This window comes from Nelusetta ayraudi, unplaced genomic scaffold, assembly GCF_046127955.1.
Source record: "Nelusetta ayraudi isolate G7.1 ecotype Tasmania unplaced genomic scaffold, CSIRO-AGI_Nayr_v1 ptg000008l, whole genome shotgun sequence".
NCBI lineage: Eukaryota > Metazoa > Chordata > Actinopteri > Tetraodontiformes > Monacanthidae > Nelusetta > Nelusetta ayraudi.
In genome coordinates this window covers 1,989,976-2,005,758 of record NW_027466058.1, presented here as the reverse complement: position 1 = coordinate 2,005,758, position 15,783 = coordinate 1,989,976, and the positions used below count along the sequence as shown (strand labels likewise).

At 45.6% G+C, this 15,783-nt stretch overlaps 2 protein-coding genes across 6 annotated transcripts in view; one reads left to right on the top strand and one right to left on the bottom strand.

Moving 5' to 3' along the window:
• Positions 1-15,783, bottom strand: part of wdfy4 (WDFY family member 4) — a 41,042-nt gene that overhangs the window by 9,191 nt on the left and 16,068 nt on the right. For 3 of the 4 annotated variants that reach the window (XM_076018632.1, XM_076018633.1, XM_076018634.1), the window contains 22 exons: positions 15,314-15,472; positions 15,129-15,214; positions 14,947-15,043; positions 14,631-14,833; positions 14,309-14,475; positions 14,112-14,231; positions 13,845-14,024; positions 13,612-13,755; positions 13,085-13,208; positions 12,786-12,937; positions 12,370-12,608; positions 12,166-12,260; positions 11,493-11,684; positions 11,282-11,391; positions 8,114-8,191; positions 7,806-7,997; positions 7,659-7,719; positions 7,328-7,545; positions 5,049-5,197; positions 4,419-4,533; positions 4,160-4,245; positions 3,993-4,059 (listed from right to left, as the gene is read on the bottom strand). In XM_076018632.1, the coding sequence (XP_075874747.1) occupies positions 3,993-4,059; positions 4,160-4,245; positions 4,419-4,533; positions 5,049-5,197; positions 7,328-7,545; positions 7,659-7,719; positions 7,806-7,997; positions 8,114-8,191; positions 11,282-11,391; positions 11,493-11,684; positions 12,166-12,260; positions 12,370-12,608; positions 12,786-12,937; positions 13,085-13,208; positions 13,612-13,755; positions 13,845-14,024; positions 14,112-14,231; positions 14,309-14,475; positions 14,631-14,833; positions 14,947-15,043; positions 15,129-15,214; positions 15,314-15,472 (3,034 nt within the window). The remainder of the gene's footprint in view (positions 1-3,992; positions 4,060-4,159; positions 4,246-4,418; positions 4,534-5,048; positions 5,198-7,327; positions 7,546-7,658; positions 7,720-7,805; positions 7,998-8,113; positions 8,192-11,281; positions 11,392-11,492; positions 11,685-12,165; positions 12,261-12,369; positions 12,609-12,785; positions 12,938-13,084; positions 13,209-13,611; positions 13,756-13,844; positions 14,025-14,111; positions 14,232-14,308; positions 14,476-14,630; positions 14,834-14,946; positions 15,044-15,128; positions 15,215-15,313; positions 15,473-15,783) is intronic. The other variant, XM_076018635.1, reaches the window with a different exon arrangement.
• Positions 45-3,859, top strand: lrrc18a (leucine rich repeat containing 18a). Of its 2 annotated transcripts, XM_076018638.1 has the most exons (3): positions 45-129; positions 781-899; positions 2,621-3,859. In XM_076018638.1, exon 3 carries the CDS (start codon positions 2,625-2,627, stop codon positions 3,405-3,407), a length of 783 nt encoding a protein of 260 aa, XP_075874753.1. In that variant the 5' UTR covers positions 45-129; positions 781-899; positions 2,621-2,624; the 3' UTR covers positions 3,408-3,859. The 2 variants fall into 2 exon arrangements, with proteins under 2 accessions (XP_075874753.1, XP_075874755.1); XM_076018640.1 differs by lacking the exons at positions 45-129; positions 781-899 and adding an exon at positions 1,049-1,111.

Below are 15,783 nucleotides of genomic sequence, written 5' to 3'. Positions count from 1 at the left end.
CAAAGGCACAAGGTCTTTCATGGTGACTCTGTTGCCTGGTTACCAGTGTTGGAGAGTCACAGATCAGCAGAGTGGAGCTGAGTGACTGACACTCTCCAATTGTTAGAGAGGGGAAGTCATGGGATTGAGGTACGTAGCGTGAGAAATTAGCAGCGATTATAGCGCATGAAGTACAGCTCTGTGCTGCAGCTTTGAAATGGCTCTTCACTGTCAGCTGCTGGCTTCTTTCATTTTTGTTTTGATGACACTGACGCTGCTTTTTTTCTTTTTTTTTGCCACAAACCCCCGAGACAAACAACAGTTTGTTCTGCCCCAACATGTCATTTGCATAGCGGTAAATCGCGGGGCTGCTCTTTCACAAACCCTCTCATCAAAAATACCCACCAATTTGCCGAGAACATGTGTCGGGCTGACCGAAACATCCAGGTTTTATTCTAAATGACAAACACGGCTAAACGTGTAATGAGTGTTTTTCGCTGTCAGAATGGTTTTCCCATCTCATTTAATCTAAATTTGGAAAGCATTAAACTGCTCCCGAAATCTCTTTTCCCTCTGTGGCCAGTAACAATAAAGTCCTGGAGCCAGGCACCACAGTTGCTAAGTAACACTGTTAAACAAGAGAAACCCTGACTTTCCCTGTTGACCGGGGGAATGTCGAGTGCTCTCTCTTGTTCTCGCTGCCGAGTAACTTTAACCAGGCAAACTCAATCATTTTGGACAAACAATACGTTTAACCCCTGAGTATTTTTGTTGCCGTAAGCGTTTTTCTTCCATTTTAAGGTGAAAGGCTGGAAGCTGGAACTTCAGTTCACTGGAGCTGACGCCGTTGGTATGTTCCTGAAAGCCTCAGACAATCTCAGCACTTGATTAATTTGAGGAAGGACAGGGAAAAACATCGGGTGAGTACATGGTCTCATTTTTAAGAGAGAAAGAAAACCTCTTCACAAGAACATACCTGAGCAAGTGAGGGCTGAAGGGAGGATGTGTACGGTCAATAGGTTTATATTTCCTTGTTTGTTTTTTTTAATGACCGACCTGAAGAGATTCAGCCTCCAACATCAATAACTCCTCCCCACCGTCTCGTCCAATGACTCTTGACCAAATTATTTTTGTAAGACCACGCGAAAATCAATCATTGCATTTGGCCCGGCGCGCGTTATCTAATTGCGGGCCGTAATTTCATGCAATAGTTTTTCTATAGGAGGTTATAATAAGAACAAGCACCGGTGGATAACCTATCTTTTCCTGAGGATGATGAATGAGGCGAGAGAGGGCCTTGGGGTGTAACACGATACACAAACACACGCACGAACGTGCGCACGCACGCACACACACACACTCACACACGCGCCCTGCTTTTTTTGAGACAGGGAGGGTAGAAGAGCAACGTGTCACACTCTCACCCACTCCCTTGCTATCATTTATCAAAGTCCTGATTTGACTTTTGCTACCTTGCGTGCGCGTCTGCAGCGGCAGAGCAAAAGGCGTCGCTTGGACACGCGCGCGCACGCGGCTCAATCAGCCCAACGGTGAGCGAGCATCGGCACTCATTTGTTTTTCCTGTATTTGCCGGTGTCGCCTCACTCCTATTTTTCCCCGGCATTAGCCTTAATTAGAGAGTCATGCTCTTAAATACCCCCATGGGCAACGCTGGGCGAGGGATGCTCCGCTGCAGACATAACTCTGTGACACGCACACGCACAAGCATACACACACACACACACACACACACACACACACACATACAGAGTCGGGATGAAACACACTGAGGCTCTCATACCTCAAAGAGCGTGCATCCCCTCCTGCCTCAGGCCGTACACAGACCCTCGTATCTGGATAAATCACATCACCCATTCACACACACACACACACACACACACACACACACACACACACACACACACACACACACACACACACACAGGAACATACAAAACTAGGGAAGTCCAATATTATCGGCCGATAAAGGCATTCAAAATGAATATTAGAAAATATCGGTATCGGGGAAAAAAGATTATGAAAATATGACTTTTTAAAAATTTCTCCCGAATTTAGTAGTCATGCCAAAGAATGAATTCCTTCTGGTATAACTAAAAAAGTCAATAACAATACTTCATTTATAATGCTTTATTCGTCTCTACTATGCTTAATGATTTCATCAAACTGCATCGAAGCATAACAGCAAGTGACGTGCGTGTTTCAGCAGAGTGGTTTCAGTGGTGGCTAGCTGCTAACAAATTAGCTTGCTCGTAACTGACGATTGTTATTTTGACCAGAATGTTTATTTTTATTCGGAAAACCTTAAAGATGTTAGATTTATCATTATCTCTGCATCCAGCGGGACATAGACACAATACAAATTAACCATAATGTGTTGATTCCACGACCGGATGCATCGGTATCTGTTGATATCGGTATCGTAAATTAGGAGTTGGGACAATATCGGGATATCGGACATCGGTAAAAAAGTCACTATCGGACATCACTGTACAGAACACATTTATTTGCCATAGTACTGAGTGGTGGTTTAGATTATATAAGCCTCTCGGGGCGGATGATAGTGAAGCTCAAAGTGGAACCTTAAGCTGTTTGTGATTCTCCACCCGCGTGTGTGTTTCAGCGCCATGCCCAAAAAGAAGGAGGCCAAGGGGACAAAGATAACCCCAAAGCAGGCCAAGGCCGCCGTACGCATGACCCTGGAGGGTCAGCGCCGACTCACCCTGAGCCACATGGGAATAATCGTCTTTCCAAAATGCCTCTTGAAAATGACCAACGTGGACGAGATGGACCTCAGCCGCAACCAGATCCAGAAGCTACCGCCCAACTTCGGGGACTTGTCGGCGCTAAAGTCGCTGGACCTGCGCGGCAACATGCTGGAGGACCTGCCCGAGTCCATCGGCAAGCTGGCGCAACTGACCTACCTCGACCTCTCGTACAACCGCCTGACCTCCGCGGGTATCCCCCCCACCTTGGGTTCTCTCACCAACCTGATAAGTCTCAACCTGGGGATGAACAAGCTGGATGCCCTGCCGCCCACCATGCAGGCTCTAGAAAACCTGGAGGACTTGTTAATCTTTGATAACCTCTTCACGGAGGAGCCGGCCTTTTTGACAGCCCTCGGCAACCTCAGTATCGTAAATGTGATGCGGAATCCGTTCTCGGAGCCTAAGGAGGAGAGCGAAGAGCAAGAGCCGGGAGAGCAGCTGTGCCTGGTTCATGAGAGCATTCTGTGCAAGAGGTGCCTCAAGAGATGTAAAGACAAGATGCAGAGCCTCCCACGCATCGCCAAAGGATACAGCATGATAGACAGCAAAAAGATTAGGACTTATTTGGGACTGATGGTGCCAAACTCAGTGGCTAAAGTCAATCAAGATGAGTGGAGAGTGAGACAGTCGGAAGAGGAGTGAAGCGACAGCTGCGCTGGTCTTGACCTGCACTTTACAAGCCGCTTTAAAGGGCCCGTAAAGTACAAATCTCCTTTCTAACGCCATGTGTCTGGCCTGAGAAGAAAAGAACCCCAGAGAGTTCAGAAAATGCGTGCTGAAACACACATTGGAAATTAGCTCATTGTGACATCACAAAGGGCGGCGATACCTCACTGAAACCTCTCCCAGGTTAACAGCAGAGCTCCAGTCTCAGTGTTTGTTCCAGCCTCTAAAACTGCCTTGTTGCTGTCCCCTTCCAACATGTGAAAGGTAAAACAAAGCTTCACTTGCAGCAGGAAGTTAGTTGGGTTTTCTTTTGCAGAATATTCTGCAGAAACATACTGCTTTCTAGAGATCTATGTTGAGTAATTACTCAGGTGAGGCTGCAGCAGTAGAGTCCAGGTTGAAAAATAAAGCTCTGTAAATAGATGCAATTCGGGGCCTTTAAAAATTAATGTTTCCAAAGCACATCAGAAATCTATTTTTGTGGATTTTTCATATTAATTTAACTACACAATTAAGTCTATAATTAATTTCTTTTGGGCAAACATAAGCAGCTGTGGACACTTGCCTGGCGTTTGCAATAACCTCGGCGACGCCTCTGCCTTTCAGAGCCGACACGACCATGCACAACCTGCACAAGGATGAAAAAAAAACAAGTCTCTAAGGGTTAGAAATCATAGCAAGATTGACACATTTGACACTATATCTCACACATGGTGTAAGTGTTGCACCTCTTGTAGGCAAAGACATGATCCTTGTTCAGGAACACCAGGAAGACTGACTGGCCGTTCTTCATGAACACCTCGATGGCATTTTCCTGAAAGTAGATGAGAGGCAATGAAATTTCACAGGTCGAAAGATGCTTTTTGTCTTTAACTAAACTGTCAATAGACTATAATATCTGCACTGTGGAAGAAAACTGATCTAGGAGACAAAGATGAATCAAACAATATATTGGTTGTGCTGAGGTGAGTAACTGGATCATCCAACCTCCAAAAGAAAACGCACAAAGCGGGCCTCCTTGATGTCCTCGTAGAGCCAGCGCCTGCACCTGGCTGGTGGCAGCTCATTGCTCAGCATGGTGGAAATATCGGAGTCCCTGACACTGTCAAAAATGTTAGAAAAATGAACTTATTGAACAAAACAGATTTATTTTCTTTTTCGCTTTCAAACTGCACATACATTTATTTTTATAAACTATTAAATTTGTTTTTTTATTACTAATTTACATTAGTATTCCATCTTTTTTCATTGCTCTTAAAAATTTCTCTGTGGATAAAACAGCTTAAAAAAATAAGAAAATAGAAATGGAATATGCTCGCTCACAGTCACCCAGTTGTGACACGGCACAGGCGGTGCACATATTGAACAATTATTAAATCAGTGCCATAATAAACTTATGATGTTCTGATGTTCAACACCTAAACTGTTCAATGTCATTTCATTTATGTAGACTTAGTAGTTTTCAAGATATATATATATTTTTTTTTTATATATATATATACATTTTTGGGGGGACTATTATTCAGGCCTCCGTTTAGCCCGTGCTAAGCCTCCACTAGGGGGAGTGCCTCCCACTCTGGGTCACCACTGGGCTAGTGTGTGGCATTGCAACCGCACCTGCTCGGGTGGTGTTTCCTGCAGCAGACATCCCCAAGGGGGCTGAGAGTGAAGCCCTCGCACAGCAGCAGGCTGTCGGCGCTGAACAGCAGCACGGCCTCGGTCACTTTGACGCCGCTCACGATCACCACGCACATCTTGGCCTTCACCTGCGGGGACAAGACGAGCGAGGCGAGGGTGGGTGAGACGTACCGAGCCGTCATGTGAGAGTCCACATCGGCGCATCGTCTCACGGGACGTGACACGCCAGCGACGCCAGCACTCCAGGGCCTTAACGTGATTGATCATTTTAATCACATATTTTAATCATTATTAAAAAGACACACTTGAACACTTCATTATCGAAGCTGATTGATGGGGAGGAGTTGGACCGGCCCCCTTTTCTAAGCCTCGCGACTGGATGTGCGCGCTCTTCCCGGGCTGTGGCTTTAGCTAACGCTAACTGCGCAGAGCTAATGTGCGGCTAATTCTATTGTCTCCCCTCATTTCACAGCAAGCCCGTGCACCTGGCTGTCTCGGCTAAGGCCCCTCTGCAAGTCCCCCTGGGACACAGCACCTAAAACAAAAAACAAAAAAACACATATGGGGCCTCAGCGTGCCCGCAGGCCACTCACAATTTATACTAATCAAATCAGACTGGCAACCCTCAGACACAGAGTCACCGGCTCTTTGCAGCCTGGCTGAGTCCTGGCCCGGCCATTATTAGGAGAATTAATCACTGCCACGCAAACAATAGGAAACCTGCTAAGTGATCAGAACCTGGTGTCTGCCTCGACACTTTAAAACAGGACACGATGGAAAATTTGTACTTGACAAAAAATTTCACACTGAAATATCGCATTAAAGGTCTCACATTTGTTTGTTTGTTTGTTTGTTTTTTTGAGAAAACTGTGTGCCTCTATTTGCCCTTTTTGCAAACTCCAGTGTAATGAGAAAAGTATATTATTATTCCTTCTTGCTCCTCTTTGGAAAGCGTGCGCTAAAACACGCAGCTCTGAAACACCACAATTTGTGAGGTCAGAAAGGGAACTGAAACATCTGCCTGGTCTGTGACATCCCCCACGGACGAGTTTCAGTTCCGCACTCTAAAAATGTCTGGCCCCCGCCTTTGTTTTTGTAGGAGGCAATAAAGAGCACCCTCGACTATTTTTTGGAGATTTGTGGAGGATTTTATTCTTGTTTTTTTATTTTTATTTTTTTAGTTAAAGATAATTAATATTAATTGTGCAAAGCAGCTTTACTGGAAAATATTAAAGATCCAAAATGGGTCCAATTAATGGTTGTTGTTGTTGTTGTCGTTTTTACACTTTTGCTTAAGTCATGTTTTTAGTCATTGACGACAATGTCTCTAAAATCTCTAATATCAAGATTTTTTTTTTTTTTTAAAGCAAACATTAGGTCCAATTCCACAATCAAAACTGCCAGCATGTTTCCACAAACTGGCACCAGGCCTTGTGTCTATAACAATGACTAGATTTCAGAAAAGAGAAAAACAAAAAATTAGTTAGATTTATTGTTATCAAAGATTAAGTACAAAACAATAAACTTGTTTTCTTATCTGCTCACTGCGCTCTGGACAGATACGTGTTATCAGTCTGTGGGCGATTTAGCCGATGATGGGGGAGAAGGGGAGAAAAGGAGGACTTTTATTGACTGAGAGCCTAATGTCAGACCATTGATTTCTCCCCATACACATTACTGTCATAATCACACTATTGGCGCTGGCAAGCTAATTATGAGCGGGTCTCCCTTTGTGTGTTAGTCTGCGTGCTCGTGTGCATTTTTCAGGGCTAATGACTGTGTTCGTCTGACAGGAAGCTCAGCAGGACTCTGTGCGCCCGAACCGCGGCAAGACAACAGGACGCGCTCGCACACATCACACACTCGCTAAGCGGATGCAAGACAGCTTGCATCGCCTCCCACTGTTTTTATTAATACTTCTGTCAGAAACATTAAATGCCGCGGCTGGTTGCCGGGGCGAGGAGAGTCCCCTTCAACGTGTGCCGCGTGTTCGGCGCTGGCTGGCAGAATGAGGAGAGCCGGGCTGGGCCTCCACATTAAAACGTTACACTAATGAGGAAAGATGAAATCCAGATAGCAGCGCTGGGCTATTGGAATCCCTGAGTCTACATCAGATAATTATGATTGTGAATATTAACGGGGTGAGGAGTGGCGCTAGCGTTCAGGCATGTTGGGTTTTTTTTTTCCTTCCTTCTCGCCGGCCGTACGGACACGCCCTCCTGCGCCGCAGAGCAGCCAGTACCTCCTCCAGTCAGTACCTTCTCTCCCGGGTGCAGCTCCTGCAGTATGATGCGGATGTCGGGGCAGTCTTCCATCCTGGAGCAGGAGTTGGGCGTGCAGAGGCTAGTCGAACCCTCAGCGGCGGCGGGCTGTGTCTCATTCAGGGCTGGGAAGAAGGTCAGATGCTCACAGTCCTGTCCTCCGCCCTCCTGGTCCTCTTTAGCCTCGGTGCCAACCTCACACAGGATTTTGGGCTCTGTGAGGATACATATATATATATATATTTTTTTTTTACAGGGTTAGTAGCAACACTTTTATCTGTAAAGAAAAAAAGAAACACTATCATGGTATTTTCCCAGTCTTTTCTACCTGCGTTGTCAGTTTTGCTTTCGTCCGACATGCTGCTCCTCAAACACAACATTCCTTGCACCTGTCGTGATGGGGTGCGACACCATTTAAGGATCAGTGGGACACAGTGGACCTAAAGATAAATGGTTGTTTTTTTTGTGGTTGTACCCGTTTGGATCTTCTCCGCGCCTTTCTGCGGATGCGCGACCTTGTCCGGTTGGGTCCTTCGACAGCATCTTGAACCCATCCGCGGCTCAGCAGCACACCAGGGCCCGGCCCGAACACGGCTCTCTCCCTCAGCAGCTCGGCTTCTATTTTCAACCACTCGGAGCTCACTTTCTCACAATCGGTGACGTGTAGCTGTGGCGTGTGGAGAAAGTGGAAAAAAATAGCACAAAAAAACACCACATTATCGCAAATACTTTAAGAAAAATAGGATGAAACTTTTAAACATTGACAATATTATGTGGACCAACCTGCAGGTGCTTTCTTCTCATGTTTTCAAACATGCTGTGGCCTCTCTGTCGATGTGACTCCATGTAGGACAAAAACTCCTGCAAAGACACAAGAGCAACCTGGAGGTTACAAATGAAAAAGAGACCGGGGCCACAATCACCCCCCCTACAGCTCCACTCTCATATTTTAAACGCATCATGTTGGCGCGCCCCGTGCTGTATATTCAGAACGATATTGTTGTTCCTACATGCAATTACGCCACATTTACACAATTACGTCTGTTATAAATTGCATTCACATGGGCAGAATGAGCTAGTGGCTACAATCGGCACAATAACCCTGACTGGAAATGTAATCATTTGTTGGTATGATCTAATTAACATAAACATTAATATCACCGCACTACGCCACAGTCAAGGGCGAGGTGAGAGTGTTGTGTGTGTGTGTGCGTGTGTGTGTGTGTGTGTGTGTGTGTGTGTGTGTGTGCACGTGTTTATTGACGGGGAGTCGGCGCGTGTGTGTCGATTAAAAGAGGAGAGGAAAATAAAAAAGGAAAGACGTGAAAACAGGCGCACAGACGCTGCAGGATGCGCATGTTCAGCAGACACACTGGGATCATATTCTGACTGTTAACTGCTTCATTAAGCCCATCATCACAGCGGCGTTCGCTGAGAGACTAGTGAAACAACATGTGTCCATCCTCATAGCTGACCCAGGAAGGCCGTTTAACTGACTCAATGAACATGCAGTATCTCTTTATTTCGAGTCTTATTTACAGAAGCTAATTCTGCGTTTTTGTGGTAAAAAAAAACAAACAAACAAACAAACAAAAAAAACAATACCAATTTAAAACGAATGCACAAATGGATTGTGAGTGTATAAAAAAAAAAGAAAAAGAAAGAAAACCGTCTCACTGACGCAAAAGAGACGCAGACATTTCAACACAATTCCGGAATGAATCCGCGTAAAAAAAAGTTGATGACAAACTTTGACAAGCTCTCCGGAGGAAGAAAAGTGTTTCTCCGAATGACTGACTGCCTCCCCAAATGAGAAAGTGTGCGGGCAGAGAAATGAAGGAGTAATTTGAGGGGAGATTATAGAAAAATTACAGGCCAAAAAAAGGGAGTAATAATGAAGTTTGCAAGCCAGAGCCGTGCTGTGACAGATAAACAGCAAGTCGGCGTCATCGCCCTCCCTAATTTCATTCCTTCATTTGGACAAACATAAGTAATATATAGCATTAATTACCCCATTTAGCAGATAGGAACCTCATTGGCTTTTTAAAAGCTGCATTAAATACATAACTCATCTCTTCCCTCTGCAATTAACATCATAACATCACACTCATTTCCATTTTAATGACTTCCCAACATTGCGCCACCTTTGATGATAAGGCAACATAATGTCAACTTCATTCTGGGCTGGCAGTGAATGTGTAATGAACTTAACGTGATCATTAGTGCTGTTAATTATCTTTCTAATATGAGGACACAGATATGATTATGGAAGCTGCATTCGTTGATGAAATAAATCTCCAGAAGGGCTGCGCTAGAGCTCGGCTGACGACACAGCGGCTGCCTATCAGACGCCGTCGGCTCATTCATTACCTACAGTGAGTAAATAAATAATAATGACCAAAAAAAAAAGAACTCAGAAACTCTGCTCTGCATTTGTGTAGATCCAAAGGCTGGAAAGTGACTCCCCGCAAGCTCACGACTCACCAATTCAAAAAGGTCATAAGTTGATGATCCGGAAATTAATTAATGACTCACTTGTCTCCTCGTGAGGATGAGTGAAAAATGAGCTCAAACTGACCACCGCTTGATCTCGCCGCGCGCCTGTATTACGGACGGCAGCTCCGAAAAGCAAGGAGCCTCCCTCCCTCTTCCTCTCTTCCTCTCCGCCTCTCGGACGAGAAAACAATTCATCACCCTCCCTGATAGCCTGTCAGAGACTGATACGATAAAGAATAACATCAAATGAATAATGTTTTCATCAGATTGGTACCACTATAATTGCCGACCCGATTTCTGTCAGCGCGGGGGCCGCTCACAAACAAGAGCGCGGGCGGACGCACGCACGCACGCACGCACACAGACGCGCACTTTGTGGGGACGAGGCAGACACACAGACGCTGCAATTTCATGCCTGTGTGCCTGAGTAATATGTCCCCACTCCCCGCTCCAGATGGCCTCCGCGTCTTAAGCCTTGTGGGGGAACTAATGATGTGAGCCACGTGTTTTTCGGGGAGGAAAAACAACAATAAACGCGTCTTTAACCTTCAGCGGCAAAAACGGCGAAAGCGCCCGAGCGCGCGAGCGTTCCCGCGGATGGGCCGAACAGATATCAATTACTCTGCCCACTCAGGGGCAATCAGCTGTGATCGTCCAAATCCATTTAAAGAAATAATCAAACACCCCCACAGGGCTGGACGGCCCACGGAACAAACACAGCGGTGACTCTGGTACGGGATGCAGGGGAGAAGGTGACACCCGGGTCTGCGAGGTGTCCCGTCGGCGGTGCCGAGGCGACAGGTTTTTTTTTTTTTTTTTAAGCGACATCGTGGACGGTGTGATGCTTTCTGACAAAAAGGTCATCCGGGCAAAACAAAGAGCAGATTTGTCAGGCGCAATAAAGCAGGGAGGAGGGAAGTGGGAACTAGTTTTGGCCTCACATGAGTGGCGTCAACCTTCATAAGAGACAAAGTTTGTGAGACTGACTTGTATTTATCTGAAGCGTGGAAACATTTTAGTTTGTTTGCCTTTTACTTTGGTTGTCTCTTTTTGAAGCAATGCAGTAAAGTCGCACTGTGGCCTCATTGACATTGATGTTGTTGCATTCCAGTATTGGCTAGTTCACTTACTATTTCGTTTCTATTCTGTTCTATTATTATCATGGTGTGTATGTCACCATAAGATGTTTAAAAAGGCAACAACTGAAATCTTCCCACTTCTTCCAGGAGGTCCCAGACAATTCTAAAGACCTGCAATAATGTTGGATTTGATAAGAGATAAACTTCCTTTAAATACTGCAGACTGATTCTATGGCCGTCATACAACCAAATGACCAATATCACAGGGGGGGATAAACAACTCCACTGAGACTGTAGCTGATTTTGTAAAATGTGGAATTTGGTTGGGACAGCTTCACTTCTACCGGGCTCAACACAGCAGTGGGGGTGTAGTCACCTCGACGGTGCCCGACTGTTTCCCATGTCTCCCCAGCGCTGAGCGGACGACGCTGCTGATCAAATCCAGCTTACTCTGAGAGCCGCTGGCTGCCCTCTTCTTCTGAGACTCTGAGAAAACACAACAAAAAAAAAATGTTGAATTTTTTTTTGTCATTTTTTTGTCTGTTCCATTTCCTTCATGGTTCTATGAGCAGCTACGCTGGGCTGACCTGAGTACAGCAGCCAGGTTTTGCTGGCCATCTCCTCCCACAGAGGGCTGACGTCCCTCATCCTGACGGGGCCCTTGTCTGCCTTGTGGCTCGCCGAGATCTCCATCTTGTAGTTTTCTTCGAGCGTGCGCTGCCGCTCTGTCATGACCTTCAACCAGCAGGACTCCGCTAAGGACACCAGCTCTCCGTCATCTGAATAAATAAATAAATGACACATCAGGCCAGAAGGATGAATATGAAAAAGTAGAGGATGACGTTTTATGGCAATTTATTGAAACAGTTTCAGCATCAGCCAATACCTGAGATGATTAGAAGATAAATAAACAAGACTTTTTGTCTGCACTAATGTGGTGAGTTTTTTTTTTTTTTTTAAAGAGATGAACAACACAACTATCAAGTGCAGTTCTACTGTTTTTTTTTTACTTCTCAAAGTTATTTTTCACACTTCAAACAAGTGATTTTTTTTCTTAAGTAAAGTTTTTATTCTCAAATATTTTCCTATGTATTTTTTTCAATAAATAAATGTTCGATTTTCAGATATTTTATTTCTATTTATTCACATTTTTTTTTTGCATTTTAATAAATGCTAAAAAAAAACAGGTGTGATATTCAACCTGCTCTCAAAATGGTGTAAATTGTTGGAACACTTGAATGAAACCTGCCACTTTCATACCTTTGATATTGTCTGCTCCGTTGCTGAGCTGTGCAGAATGTTTGCTTTGGGAATTGTGTATTTTTTGTGCGGCAAATCCAAAACCTTCAGGGTAGCTGCAAAAAAAAAAAAAAGAAAAGAAAAAAATCTGTGTGTCACAGTGTTTTGGATATGTACAATCGATGTGTGTATACGCATGCATACTAGGTTTGGACAAGCCATTACCTGCCTGATCGTATCAGTAACAGACAGTGGAGGAGGCAGGTAACGAAGTTCATGTTGGAATTGTAGGTTGCCATGACAACATCCCAGCGGTCTATGAAGGCCCGTAACGCCCTGACGACGGTCTCCTTCTCTTCCTGGGAATTTCGCGGTTGAGACAGGAAATAGAGCAGGACTTTGTTGGTGCACGAGTAGAGGGCCGACAGGGTCTTCTCTTTGTGGCTCAGGCCTTTCTCGACAGTCTAGACAGGAGCAGTGTGTCTGTTAGTACACATACAGTACACTCACTTAAAGCATCGCCTATAAAAAAAAAAAAGAGTGAAAACATGATTTTCATTTGGTCTATAAATGATTGAAGTTTTGAAGTTTTCACTGCGCGTTCATGGCAAAAACAAATTTCGATCGGTCGCTTCTCTCACCGTCCCGATCTGATCTGCCAGAAAGTTGAGCAGGTTTTCATTGTCTCCCCGGAATGTTCCGCTGTAAAGTTTTTGCAGCAGCGTCGTAGTGAAGAACACCATATTCTCCATCACCGTGCCCATCTGCCCCTCAGGCCTGTCACCCTGACAGTCTGGGCAATAAAAAGAAAATAAATCAAAGGGCAGAACCCATGTGTTTGGTGTTGTGGTTTTTCTATTTTTTTTAACGCAATAGGCGGGATGGGAAGAGTTTGAGCTTCGAAGAAGAAATGCTCTGTTTGTTGTTTCGTTTGCTTTACCCTGTGAAGTGAGGTGAGTGTTTTGCTCATCTTCGCTGAGTATGTGGATGATGTCCATGACGAACTCGAGCAGCTCAGTGTGGAAACTCTGTCTCTGCCCCGGCCTTGCACCATCAGGGGAAAACTGGGAGACAGAAACAGTTTCAAATGATTAAAATAATAAAACATGGGCATTTTAATGAGTGCTGGTCCTATTGTCTGTTGTCCTTGATGAGCAGGAAAGCATTTTATCCCTCTACTGATGTGACAAGTGTTTATTATTTTTGCTCTACTTGGTGACCTATTGGTAATTTCCCCCTCCTAGTGGTGAATGATTCTATCAGCAGCGCTGTGGCTCCACCACATTTGGTAACTAAGCAAATAGTGGCACCTTCTGGAGGAATCACAGCTTTGCAGCATTAAGATGCATGCGGGACCCTGTCTACAGTGAGGTGGGGGATCATTTTGCATTTGCATTTTGAACTTTATGTCAACAAATTGAGTGTGATTCCAGTGGTGATGGCAATTCAAAGCTGCAGTAAGTTCACCTCTAACAGCAGACTGAGAGGATGGGTCGTGTTGTTGGCGCACACGTTGAGGAGACTGTCCATCAGCAAGATGCGAAGGAAATTCCACACCGGCTTCTGTTTCTGTCGACAGCCCAACGTGTTGTCACTTGGTTCGGCCGCGTCCTGAAATAAGCAAAGAGATGGAAAATAAAATGACAGGGAGCAGGAGGTGCCAGAGGAGTTACTGTAGAAGTCCTAAGTCGTGGTCAAACCTCTGAACGCTCTAACGGATAGACAGCAGAGGCCAGCGCATGGAGGAAGTCCGGCGACGCCCACAGCGGGTCCCTGGGTCTGAGGTTGTGGAGCAGACAGAAGAACTGCATCATACTGGCTGGGAGCTGAATCTCCCACGACGCATCAGCGCCTGATTCGTGTCCCGCTGCGGGAGCCGGCTGTGGCAACACAAAGTAACAACGGTTAACAGATTGTGGTGTGTGATGCAAAAAAAAAATAACATTGCACACTTATTGCATTATTACCTGAGCGATGAGGGCTTTGACTAATTCCAGCAGTATCACCGCGGCTTCGACGCAAAGCTGCTGAGCTGGGCCGTCTGCTTGGCTGTCGATCAGCGACTGGAGGAAATCATCCAAACACACCTGTCGATGAGGCATAACGAAGCCAGTAAGCTAGCATGTAATCAAGGGGATGGTTCAGATGATGGAATATCATTGACCTTTTCCTCTGCGGCGTGGCTCATCTTTTTCCCCAGCAGCAGAGCCGCCAGGGCCTTGTAGACGTCGGGCAGCCGCGGCTGCTGGATCAGCAAACCCTGAAGAACGTCAAAACCTGCACAAGTGGTGCTGGCACACTCAGAGGACCAGGAGTGGGCTTGGAGGTTGTCTGGCAAGAGGATTTGACAGTAAGATAATCAAAGGCTAAGCTTTGCTCATGTTCAACCCTTAGCAAAATCAGTACATTTTCTGTTATCAACAGTGAGACGTCAAACAGCCCGTGAATTTGTGACAGTTAATATAAAATGCTAATTGTCAGCGTACCAGTGAGAGCGGATGGCTCCTCCATGCTGTCTACGAGCGTTGCTGGGAGAACCCCCTTCCTGAAGCTGCTCTGCTGGCGGGGACTAGACAGGAACTGTGTGAGCAGGACGAGGCCCAGTTTCAAGGTGGAGGCATGAAGGTGGGGCTGCAGGAAGAGCAGGAACCAATCACTGCCCAGGCCGTCGAACAGCGCCTTCTGCTGACTGGTGAGGGTCAAGGACACGGCACACAAGTGGAGTTTTGTTCACGTTATCTGGTCGGATGTTGATATATATCAAATACTGATTTGTTGCTAATGTTTAATTTTCCCACTCACTCATTTACGAGAAGGGTCGCTGAGTCGAGGGTCTTAGACAGGAGGAGCAGCAGCTGATTTCGGACCCAGATGAGGCTGGCTGGATCTGCACTCTTAGCTGGTGAGGCAGGGCTGGGTCAGCGGCGCCACAACATCCAACATTTGTGAGATGTGCAAAGTGATTTGTGAGTGAAAAAAGGCACCTGTTAAAAGGTCATCGCCACACATCAGGCTGCTTTCATTCACGCCGTCAGGACACGGGAGAGTGTAGACCAGGAAGAGTCCGAGCCTGAACGCAAAAGAGACAAATTTTAATCAAAAATAAATTTCGAAAATCTAAACCTCAAAACTTTAGGCATTTTTCTGTTTATTTGCAGGCGGACGGCACCTGCTGATGTCCTGAGGGGTGAAGTGTGCATTGAGCAGGGATGCGATGACACCAGAAACGAGTTGAACCTTTTGGACAGTCATGCTGGGCTCAGACAGTTTGAACAGCAGCTTTGGTACCAGGCCCATGCTGTGCAGCATCTTCGCATTGCTGCAGTCACTTGCAACAAAGGAGGCGGAACAAAACAGAAGTGTCACTACACATCTATCAAAATCTGTTGCAAAGGCTGGAAAATCTCTTTTGCCGAATCCCACGCTCACACTGAGCGCAGTTTTTCTTGCCACCGTCTGTAGCGTCTGGAGCTGGTTGTGTGGAATGTTGCCGTGACTATTTCAGCTGTGCTGAACACTATTTTGACTGCAGGCTGTTCACAGAGAAGCCAATAAAATTTGTTCCGGACCCCCCTCTACAGTGTTGCGTTACGTAACAAAGCGATCATGTGAGATGATTGTGAATGAGTTTAAAAAGTT

What these genes read in the sequence shown, in the direction of transcription:
- lrrc18a (XM_076018638.1), top strand. Translation starts at nt 2,625, where the DNA reads ATGCCCAAAAAGAAGGAGGCCAAGGGGACAAAGATAACCCCAAAGCAG.